The sequence below is a fragment of the Quercus suber genome, unplaced genomic scaffold, assembly GCF_002906115.3.
Source record: "Quercus suber isolate HL8 unplaced genomic scaffold, Cork oak 2.0 scaffold_409, whole genome shotgun sequence".
Taxonomy (NCBI): domain Eukaryota; kingdom Viridiplantae; phylum Streptophyta; class Magnoliopsida; order Fagales; family Fagaceae; genus Quercus; species Quercus suber.
The window spans coordinates 53,799-66,076 of NW_027069860.1; the positions used below are offsets into that span (position 1 = coordinate 53,799).

The following is a 12,278-nucleotide window of genomic DNA, read 5'->3' on the forward strand; positions in this document are numbered from 1 at the left end:
CACTTTAAAAATCAATCTAGTAGCACAATTTCATCTTTAATGAAATTATCAATACTCAAAATCTTCTTTCAAGCTGTTGTCCACATAAAGAATGCAACTTGGTTTGGAGCCTTGGCACAGCAAATGCTATTCCCTAGAAAATAAATGTCACTTGGGGCTTGCAAAATAGCTTAGTATGAAAAAAAACATCAAAATTCCATTTCCAATCAATTGCCATCACATTTTAATAAGAACCCCATCTCATTGGTACATTGGAGTATTATAGTTTGAGCATAGAATCAACTGACTCCACAATCATTAAAATTTCTCTTATACCTAACATTTGAATATTTTACATTGCCTTCATTTCGACAAACTAAGGGTCTGTTTGAATACTATTTATTTTGCTAAAACTGAAAATTTATTGTTGAAAATACTGTAGATAAAGGTAAAAGTTAGTTGAAATAGTACAGCAGGGCTTGTGAATAATACCAAAAAGTTTAGTGGGGCTCATAAATGTAGCAAAAATAAGCTAAATAGTAAAATAATTTTAATTTTTCATTGGTATCTAAACACACACTAAGAATGAGTTAATTGAAGCATCCAGACACTACCTATCTCTAAGAATGAGTTAATTGAATCAACCCTATCTCCTTTATTGCTACTACCCATCTCCACAAGTGGGTTTCTTCCTCCCAAAAATGCCATAGCCACTTACCCAATAGAGTTTGGTTAAAGGCTCCTTGTCCACCCCAAACCCCCATTGGCAATTGGGGAACACACTATATTCCAATCCGCTGAATGTATAAGGACCATTGACGTAGGACAACCAGAACAAAATTGAAACAACAATAAAATAAAGGATATGACCTAAGAGTCAGCACTTAAGCCTTACTTGGAGTCAGCACCAAGCGGGGAAACTACTAGGAGTTAGCACTTATGGTAGACTTGGAGTCAGCACCAGACCAAAGAAAGACTAAACGACCATTGTTTTCATTCATCAAAATATCGACTATCTCCTCAAGGAGTACAATAGGTTGCTTATAAAAGACTGCTAAACCCTAGTTCTAATTGGCTAGAAAACCCTAATTTCTTTATTATAAAAATAACCTTGCTTCCCAAATTAAAATACTAATAGCCCAATAAACTATTAGGACCTAAAAAATAAAAATACAATTAACTTGCACACATAAATAATATTAAATAATAATCTTCTTGCATCTCCCGCATCATTCTCCCTTGGTTGGAGAAAACTCGACATCGAGTTTTAAAGCATTGAAGGATTAGGATGCTGACAAATAACACTTGCTTCAAGTCTAAAATCTCCTTAAGGAGCACAAGAAAAAGAAAAACCTTGAATCCCACCACATCAAACTCATTTGGCATAACAAAATAAATATGTGGAATTAGTATGATCTCTTCTTGAACCTTATGAACCATAGGAAGCACCGTGGTTTTAACATCTTCGACTTCACCAAGATGTAGATCTTCAAGGATTGTGGAGGGTTAATCAGAAGCACATTCAATAACTTCAACTTTCACATCATGTGCACCCTCTAACATAATACTCTCTTTAGGCACCATCTCTTCACCTTGCTACTCTTCAATAGATTCTTTTCCTTGCATGCATGTTAAAGCAACACTTGTTGAGACATGTACTTCTGTGTCAACATTAGGCTTTGGTGTTGCTGGAGGATTCTTCATGACCAAGATATCATCATCAATGTTGTCTTCTATTGGGGCAACAATAAGTTCATTGTGATTAATTATCCTTGGTTTCCCAATTGAATCGATTGAGTCTTCTTTGGCTTCATTTGAGTAATCATGTTTTGAACATCTTTCATGAGTTTTACAGATAATTCCTTTAATTCCTTGATAGATTGTTCAAAAGTGCACTGAGGACATGAAATGGGATGAGGATGAGGATTCATTGTATTTGCTTCAACGTGAAAAGTATCACACTAAGATTGGGGTAGATACTTAGCTCGATAGTATGGTGACAAATACTCATCACAAAGATTTTCTTTCATATCTTCCCACACATTGATGACAGGTTCATAATTCATATAGCGAAAATATTCAAGATTCTCCCAAAACCTTTGTGCTTTACCTCTTAACTTTAACTTGGCATACCTAACCTTTTTGTTAAAGAATTGCTTCATTCCATTCATCCAGTTGACAAAATCTTGTGGATAAGTTTCATAACCATCAAAATAAGGTGCTTCTAATATTACCATGATTCTCTAAAATAGTGCTTCAACAAATAATTAGAAGTTGGAACAAGAACTTGACTTGTTGTGATGTTCTCTGGACAGATTGTTGGAATAGGCTTTTAAGACTATTCTCTCAAATAGTTGCCGGGACTGGGTTGGTTGACAGGTTTGGATTTCGTGGGCTGGGTTTTTTTTTTTTTTTTGCAAAAATAATAAAATACACTGCTGCTTTAAGACACTACAGACACTGACTTAAAAGAAATTCAAACGGACTTAAAAGAAACTACAGACACGAACTTAAAAGAAACTCAAAGTACAGACTCTAAAAGGAACTCAAACCATGGACTAAAAAGAAAGACTACAGAAACTAAAAGAGACCGGGGATGGGCTTGCAGTACTAGGGACTGGCGACTGTGGCGGCGGCACGATACATGGAGGAGTGGTGATGATGTTGTTGGCGGCGGTGGCTGGTGGGTCAGCGGCAGCTAAGTGCTAATCTGTGGCTTTCGGCGGCTGTTGGGGCAATATCAGCGGTGGTTGGTCGAGGTTGCCAATGGGTCTCGACGTGGGTCTCTTCTCTCTTTGTGGTTGCAAGGGATTTGGAGACTTGATTGTGAGTTTTGGACTAGAGGTTTCTGGTTGGCTTCAAAATCTGGATTTTTTTGGGTTCTGGATTGACTTGCGATGATGCTTCAAACAGATCGGTGTTTGCTCTGATACCAAATATGACGTAGGACAACTAGAACAAAATTGAAACAACAATAAAATAAAGGATATGACCTAGGAGTCAGCACCTAGGCCTTGCTTGGAGTCAGCATCTAGGGTAGACTTGGAGTCAGCACCAGATCAAAGAAAGACCAAACGACCATTGTTTTCATTCATCAAAATATCGACTATCTCCTCAAGGAGTACAATAGGTTGCTTATAAAGGACTGCTAAACCCTAGTTCTAATTGGCTAGGAAACCCTAATTGCCTTATTACAAAAATAACTTTACTTTCCAAATTAAAATACTAATAGCCCAATAAACTGCTAGGACCTAAAACATAAAAATATAATTGACTTGCACATATAAATAATATTAAATAATAATTTTCTTGCATCACCCGCATCAACCATGTTAGAAGCAAAGTCATCTACAGAATGTTTGTTAAGGCTGCTTCCAACTGTTGCAGCCAACTACTTAATTGCTGATGTTGCATGCGTTCATCCAGGCTTGTTCATAAATGAATAATCAATGTGTAGCTTTGATCATACAGCTCTGCATAGCCCTTGCTTGTTTTAAGTGTCTTAATTGTGTAATGTGAAGGCGGTCTTAATCTCAACATAAATATGAGTGGTTAAAGAGAAACATCTAGAAGACTGAAAAAAAAAAGCAAAATGTGACATGACTATGTTAAGGATGCAGGTCTAATGTAGATGCAAGATTGAAACTTCTATGCATGACTGCTTGAGAGTCCATGGGGTAGTGTCTGTGTTTACGATCCAGTTGGTGTGCTTTTGGTATTCCTTGCGCAGCCCTGGCATTCTCTAGGACCTCTTAGGATAGTAAGGAATCCCAGTATTGAAAATTTACCTGCCTTCTAAAGCCTTGAAAGCAAACACATGATGAGATGTTCAAGTCTTTACAAATCCCTCCACCTATTGCTGACAGAGCAATTGCTAGCATTCAAAGGTGTTTTTTTTTTTTTGGAGGGGGGGGGGGGGGGGGGGGGGGGGGGGGAGGGGGGGGGGGGCGCTAGGGTGTTGGTGTTATCGTCCTTTTCCTGAACTATCGCTTTGAATTGTGTTCTACTACTAGTGGTGGTCTGGAAAGATGACCTTTTGGCTGACGATTTTGACATATATCTTTTATGGAGGTTTCTTGATATCCTTTAACAGATGTCCTAATGGTAATTGTTATATATGATATCTTATCTAAGACAATTTTATATGTGGTCTCTTGTAAGTTTTATTTTGCAGCCTGTAGGTATTGTTGGTGCACTTACATTCTGCAATATTCCCTTGTAAATGATTTCTCAGAACATGTGCTTAATTTAGGATCATACAGTCTAATATCCTCTGGTGCATATACTTTATAGTGTTTTAGGAGCTGATGACTTTAATGAATTAATACCATTTTCAAAATCCCCTGTTGTATGCCTCACTAGTATCAGGCTTATCCCACACTTTTATGTGGCATCCCAAAATCCTCTGAACTTACACCCTTCATAGCTTTCGCAGCAGCTGAGCTCTCTCATCAGGCTGGAGTACCACCAGTAATTTCTTTTATCTACATGAAAGTGTGCTGTGCTGTGTGCATATAAATTCAGAAACAGATATGCTCTTTTTAGGGTGTAATGTAAGTTCGCTGTCTCTTTGGTCCTTGTAAGTTGAAGCCATTATAATGTGGCTTTGGATGTAATTATATGTTGGGGATCTGGTACATTTTTATGTACACCAGTAGCAGTTATTACCAATTTTGAGACAGATTATTATAGTTTGTAGGTGTATATGATTACTTCGCAAATTTTAGAAATGGTGCTACTGCAGTGGATCCCCTTATTTTTGCTATTATGAGACCACGAATATTAAGATCAATTGCCTCTTGGGGGCTTTGATTGTTAGTTGCTTTTAGTATTCTATATGCCTTATAAAGTGTTGATGAACAGCTTAAAAGATACTCTATGCTTATGCTGAAAAGGGCAGTTTTTCTCATTGAAATATCCAAATCTATTTTGGCATGTAATTTTAGATAATTATTTATGTTTGCAGTAGGGATAAAACTAGGGCAGGCTATGCTTACCTCCGGTTCAATCCAAGGTAAAAACTTGGCCCTAAGCCAGCCCAGGCTGTACTTCTACCCCTACTTGCCCTTGAGTTGGCTTGTGTATGCTGGGTTGGTTCAGGTTTTCATGATTAATGGCATGCAAATGTTACTCGAAAATGAATGCATGCATAACTTACCAATAAAAAAAAATTCTTTCCCAATGTGAAATAATTTTTAAGAACACAAGGCCTATCCCTAAAAAACATAAGAGTAAGGACTAAACTTTATATAGAAACTACAAAAGTTATAGAGTTTTTGGGCCTGATCAATTGTGTGGGTTGCATCTTTAGCTGGTGTTAAGCCACTCATGCAAAAGAAACACAGTGAGATTCATAGTGGATGCCGGAATATTGGCAGCTGTTTGTCAAAAGGTCATGTATCCTTGCCAATTTGTCTTTTGATGCCTTAATCTATCAATTATTAATAGTATTTGGACTGGATCACACTCTTTGATTGGGATTTGCCATTCTATCACAGAGCTGAGGCTTTAGTTACACTCACATTTCTATAGAATTCCAAACTTCTGAAGTAAGATATAAAGGAGTTTGAATAATCATTCAACTAGGATAATGAAATCAGTAGGGCAATAAAACTTACACTTGCAACCACTCTAATATACCTGCAAAAGGTTCATGCATTTAAAAAATATGCTTTATACCTTTATTTTTGGTGTTTTGTTTTTGTTTTTTGGTTATTTTGGCTCAGTTTCTATGGCTTCAGAGTAATTCAGGAACCAAATCCAAGGAAGAAATTGCTTCTGGTATGTGTGCGGTGGAGGTTTTGTCTTTAGATTTGAGGTATTAAATGTGTACTCAAATTTTCAGCAAAATTTGTTGCACTGATGAACGTTTGTCTAAGTTAAGCATAGTGGTTTATTTGCATGATTAAGGTTTGTAATTCTGTATTTGGCATTTCTTGTCTTTGCTTGGGGCTGTCAATGTTTTCAATTTTTAGATAATTGTTTTGTCTTCTGCCAAGCAGGAACTCATGTGTAAGATCCAAGAAATAAAAGCAAAGCTGAACAAAGTGAAACGAAGGTTCGGGAAATATGCTGTGACATTAAAATGTTGGAGTTTGTAAAGAAGCATGTAACGGCTACAATTTCAGCCCTTCATCATCTAACCATGCAAGGTTTGACTCTAATATCCTTTTGTGTTTGTACAAGGTGGTTCCTGAGGGTTTTTATGGTTTCTTGCCATTAAGCTTGTTAGATTGAAAATTTATGGATTGTAATATGCAAAAGATTAATATCTCTGTCAATAAAAACAAAACAAAAAAAATCTGTTGTTAGGCAGCAAAAGTAAAAGCAGTTGCTTACAGTTGATGTGCAACTGGCTTTGTGCTAGGATACTTGTCCCGAAAAAGAAGTGCTAGGATAGGACAATTGAAGGTGCTTTTTTATGATCTCAAACTATTCAAATAAGATATTCTCTCTCCCACTTGACAACAATCTTATGCTGCAACTTGGTTGTTGTAAATTTAGAAATGAGATATAAATTGAAGACAGCTCTGTTTTCAAGCATTCTTATTCATGTCCCAGTATGGGTGGGGCAGGGCAGGTTACCTGAACAAGTCATTTTGCTACCGTACTTAGTGCTCATTTATTTAGGTTATTAGAAGCTTGATTTCATTGAGAATCCTAATTTTATTTTAAATAGAATTTTTTATTTTTTTATTTTTTTATGAGACATTGAGAAACCTAATTGCTTTTAAGATATTGAAATAAAATTTTTTTGGGGCATGAGTCGTATGACCATATGATTTTTTATTTATTTATTTTTAAATCATGAGTGAGTTGATAACATTTTTCTTATATGTTTTTTCCCTCTTCTCATTCATGTGATATTCTGTTGGCCTAAATGGTTAACTAGTACTTGGTTGACCTTTTAACCATCAACCTGCCTTACCACTTAAAACCTTTAGTTTGGGTTCAATTGCTTTACTTGCAAGGCACTTGTTCTTCAAAACATTCTTCATAATCATGATGAAATCATTATTCTTTTCATCAACTGTTCCAAAATCTAATAAAAGAACTCTTAAATCTGTTTGTAAGTTCTCGGAGAATGTAAAATCCTTCTCAGCATCACTTTGAGCTACTTGTTCCTCAAAACATTCTTCATAACATTGGTAAGATCAATATTCACTTCCTCAACTTTCCCAAACTCTAGTATACAGAATTCTTAAATCTATTTGGAGTTTTACATATATTGTGATAAGCACTTGCTAATGATCTTTTGATATTTGCTTGAAATGGCTTGGGCTTGCACTTGAAATGCATGCATCTTGTGAGCTTTTGGCTTTTGATGTTGATCATGCATATACACCTTTAATGGGCTCAAGTATTGTGCTTAGAATGATTCAAGAAACAATTTTCGGTTTTCATACCAAGTAGAGTTCAATCACAAGCCTTTGGGCTTGAGCTCATTCATAGCATACAAGGTTCAAACAATTATGATGGGATCAAGCGTTGGACTTGAGTCATCATGGTTCAAACAACGGCCAAACAAATGCATGATGAAATGCAATTTACATGGACCGACCTAAAGGTAGGTTCTATGGGTCATTACAACATAGGTAGAAGGTAGGTTAAAGGTTCCCACAAGCTAGGACATTGTACCTCCCAACTTGTGACGCTAGGAGCATCGCGTTGGTCCGAACGGTACAGTTTGTCCTTATGAACCACCATGGCATAACCATGATGATCCTTGTCGCGGTGGGTGGTAGGTTCACCGCTGGGTATGTGAGTCTCAAGAAGACCACAATCCACGACTAATACTACCGGGCTTCCGGGCTAGCACACAAATAAAATAAATTTCATTCAAGCAAATGATGCATGACATGCAAAATAATGACACATTAGACATGTTATATACAAAAAAGTAACAAACAAACAATGACATGGTTGGACACCATAACTTAATTGAAGCTTAGCCCTCAATATCCCCAGTGGAGTCGCCACTGTGAGAGACCGCATCCCCGGCCCGTTTTAATGTTTGTTGAGCTAAACCCACGTGAATGGGTGGAGTCGTGTTATTGCCTCTCAAAATGGAGGTTCGACTAGTTATATTTTCCCCTTTAGATTAAGGGTTTTACAATGGAGTCGCCACTTATTTAATTATTGGAAAAATAAAAAAACCATAATTAAAAAAAGTTCATCATTTTATTAATTTGAAATTGAATCTACAATGAACATAGGAAATTATATGGCTTTGCTCCTAGATACAATCTAAGATAAAGTACATGGCTTTGTTTCTTAGTTACAATCTAGAAATTGAAAATTACAAGGATAAGCATTTGATCTACTAACCTTTAATCCAATATACAGTCTAATATCCTCTGGTGCATATACTTTATAGTGTTTTAGGAGCTGATGACTTTAATGAATTAATACCATTTTCAAAATCCCCTGTTGTATGCCTCACTAGTATCAGGCTTATCCCACACTTTTATGTGGCATCCCAAAATCCTCTGAACTTACACCCTTCATAGCTTTCGCAGCAGCTGAGCTCTCTCATCAGGTTGGAGTACCACCAGTAATTTCTTTTATCTACATGAAAGTGTGCTGTGCTGTGTGCATATAAATTCAGAAACAGATATACTCTTTTTAGGGTGTAATGTAAGTTCGCTGTCTCTTTGGTCCTTGTAAGTTGAAGCCATTATAATGTGGCTTTGGATGTAATTATATGTTGGGGATCTGGTACATTTTTATGTACACCAGTAGCAGTTATTACCAATTTTGAGACAGATCATTATAGTTTGTAGGTGTATATGATTACTTCGCAAATTTTAGAAATGGTGCTACTGCAGTGGATCCCCTTATTTTTGCTATTATGAGACCACGAATATTAAGATCAATTGCCTCTTGGGGGCTTTGATTGTTAGTTGCTTTTAGTATTCTATATGCCTTATAAAGTGTTGATGAACAGCTTAAAAGATACTCTATGCTTATGCTGAAAAGGGCAGTTTTTCTCCTTGAAATATCCAAATCTATTTTGGCATGTAATTTTAGATAATTATTTATGTTTGCAGTAGGGATAAAACTAGGGCAGGCTATGCTTACCTCCGGTTCAATCCAAGGTAAAAACTTGGCCCTAAGCCAGCCCAGGCTGTACTTCTACCCCTACTTGCCCTTGAGTTGGCTTGTGTATGCTGGGTTGGTTCAGGTTTTCATGATTAATGGCATGCAAATGTTACTCGAAAATGAATGCATGCATAACTTACCAATAAAAAAAAATTCTTTCCCAACGTGAAATAATTTTTAAGAACACAATGCCTATCCCTAAAAAACATAAGAGTAAGGACTAAACTTTATATAGAAACTACAAAAGTTATAGAGTTTTAGGGCCTGATCAATTGTGTGGGTTGCATCTTTAGCTGGTGTTAAGCCACTCATGCAAAAGAAACACAGTGAGATTCATAGTGGATGCCGGAATATTGGCAGCTGTTTGTCAAAAGGTCATGTATCCTTGCCAATTTGTCTTTTGATGAATCTATCAATTATTAAAAGTATTTGGACTGGATCACACTCTTTCATTGGGATTTGCCATTCTATCACAGAGCTGAGGCTTTAGCTACACTCACATTTCTATAGAATTCCAAACTTCTGAAGTAAGATATAAAGGAATTTGAATAATCATTCAACTAGGATAATGAAATCAGTAGGGCAATAAAACTTATACTTGCAACCACTCTAATATACCTGCAAAAGGTTCATGCATTTAAAAAATATGCTTTATACCTTTATTTTTGGTGTTTTGTTTTTTTTTTATTTTTGGTGAATAGGAATTATATTAAACAAAACTATGCTGAGAACAAAGTAGCTGGGCAGAGTCTGCTCAAGAACAGACCATTACAGTCAAAATCTAAAAAACTGGAGATGTCCACAGGCGGACTCTCAAAAACAGTAAAATCAACATCAAGAAATCCTCCCATCCTAGCAAGAGCGTCAGCACACCGGTTGGCTTCCCGGAAGCAATGCTTAAACTGGATACGGGGAACTTGCTTGACCATGTGCCTACAATCATCCATGAGCGAAGAAGCAAGGATGTTAGAATACTCCGGGTTAGAAATAGCATCCACGATAGACTTGGCGTCTAATTCTACTTCAACAGCTAGACTCTCAAAAACAGTAAAATCAACATCAAGAAATCCTCCCATCCTAGCAAGAGCGTCAGCACACCGGTTGGCTTCCCGGAAGCAATGCTTAAACTGGATACGGGGAACTTGCTTGACCATGTGCCTACAATCATCCATGAGCGAAGAAGCAAGGATGTTAGAATACTCCGGGTTAGAAATAGCATCCACGATAGACTTGGCGTCTAATTCTACTTCAACAGCTGCAAAACCACGGCTAACACATAAGCTTAAGCCATCTCTAAGCGCCCAAAGTCCAGCTAGGAAGCTTGAAGTAATTCCTATCTTGCGAGCAAAACCCGCTACCCGTCTGCCTTCTTCATTCCGAATCAGACCTCCACCCCTTGCCAAGCCTGGGTTACCAAGTGAAGAACCATCAGTATTAAGTTTCATCCACCCCGCATTTGGTTTACTCCAACGGACATGAGTTACAACTCTACGCATAGGCACCTTGGTAGGAGCAGCGCAAAAAGCATATTCGAAAGCTCTCTGGATGATTTCTTTAGCCAAGTGAGGGTTCAGACCCTGATTTCTAAACACCATTTGATTCCTTCTTTTCCAGAGCAGCCAAATGGCCATTAGGAACAAACCACACCAAGGAATATGCAGCTGGTCCGAAGTAAGCTTGTTGGTGCCATTCACCTTAAGCCACTCATTTATGCCTCTATCAAAGAATAAGGACTCAATATTCTGAGCTCCCAATTGCAACCAAATTGGCTTTACCACGATACAGTCCCTTAAAGCATGTAAAATGGACTCATTAGAGGAGTGAATAAGGTGTTTTGTTTTTGTTTTTTGGTTATTTTGGCTCAGTTTCTATGGCTTCAGAGTAATTCAGGAACCAAATCCAAGGAAGAAATTGCTTCTGGTATGCGTGCGGTGGAGGTTTTGTCTTTAGATTTGAGGTATTAAATGTGTACACAAATTTTCAGCAAAATTTGTTGCACTGATGAACGTTTGTCTAAGTTAAGCATAGTGGTTTATTTGCATGATTAAGGTTTGTAATTCTGTATTTGGCATTTCTTGTCTTTGCTTGGGGCTGTCAATGTTTTCAATTTTTAGATAATTGTTTTGTCTTCTGCCAAGCAGGAACTCATGTATAAGATCCAAGAAATAAAAGCAAAGCTGAACAAAGTGAAACGAAGGTTCGGGAAATATGCTGTGACATTAAAATGTTGGAGTTTGCAAAGAAGCATGTAACGGCTACAATTTCAGCCCTTCATCATCTAACCATGCAAGGTTTGACTCTAATATCCTTTTGTGTTTGTACAAGGTGGTTCCTGAGGGTTTTTATGGTTTCTTGCCATTAAGCTTGTTAGATTGAAAATTTATGGATTGTAATATGCAAAAGATTAATATCTCTGTCAATAAAAACAAAACAAAAAAAATCTGTTGTTAGGCAGCAAAAGTAAAAGCAGTTGCTTACAGTTGATGTGCAACTGGCTTTGTGCTAGGATACTTGTCCCGAAAAAGAAGTGCTAGGATAGGACAATTGAAGGTGCTTTTTTATGATCTCAAACTATTCAAATAAGATATTCTCTCTCCCACTTGACAACAATCTTATGCTGCAACTTGGTTGTTGTAAATTTAGAAATGAGATATAAATTGAAGACAGCTCTGTTTTCAAGCATTCTTATTCATGTCCCAGTATGGGTGGGGCAGGGCAGGTTACCTGAACAAGTCATTTTGCTACCGTACTTAGTGCTCATTTATTTAGGTTATTAGAAGCTTGATTTCATTGAGAATCCTAATTTTATTTTAAATAGAATTTTTTATTTTTTTTATTTTTTTATGAGACATTGGGAAACCTAATTGCTTTTAAGATATTGAAATAAAGTTTTTTTGGGGCATGAGTCGTATGACCATATGATTTTTTATTTATTTTTTTAAATCATGAGTGAGTTGATAACATTTTTCTTATATGTTTTTTCCCTCTTCTCATTCATGTGATATTCTGTTGGCCTAAATGGTTAACTTGGTTGACCTTTTAACCATCAACCTGCCTTACCACTTAAAACCTTTAGTTTGGGTTCAATTGCTTTACTTGCAAGGCACTTGTTCTTCAAAACATTCTTCATAATCATGATGAAATCATTATTCTTTTCATCAACTGTTCCAAAATCTAATAAAAGAACTCTTAAATCT

At 36.8% G+C, this 12,278-nt stretch overlaps 1 protein-coding gene and 1 long non-coding RNA gene across 2 annotated transcripts; one reads left to right on the forward strand and one right to left on the reverse strand.

Moving 5' to 3' along the window:
- Nucleotides 1-9,800: 9,800 nt before the first annotated feature.
- Nucleotides 9,801-10,712, reverse strand: LOC136062392 (uncharacterized). Its single transcript, XM_065761388.1, has one exon. The coding sequence runs from the start codon at nucleotides 10,710-10,712 to the stop codon at nucleotides 9,801-9,803; it is 912 nt and encodes a 303-aa protein (XP_065617460.1).
- Nucleotides 10,713-10,814: 102 nt separating this feature from the next.
- LOC136062390 (uncharacterized) lies at nucleotides 10,815-11,691 on the forward strand. Its single transcript, XR_010624150.1, has 2 exons — nucleotides 10,815-11,038; nucleotides 11,223-11,691. It is a non-coding gene; the product is annotated as an uncharacterized LOC136062390 (long non-coding RNA).
- Nucleotides 11,692-12,278: the final 587 nt, after the last annotated feature.

What these genes read in the sequence shown, in the direction of transcription:
- LOC136062392 (XM_065761388.1), bottom strand. Translation starts at nt 10,712, where the DNA reads ATGGCCATTTGGCTGCTCTGGAAAAGAAGGAATCAAATGGTGTTTAGA.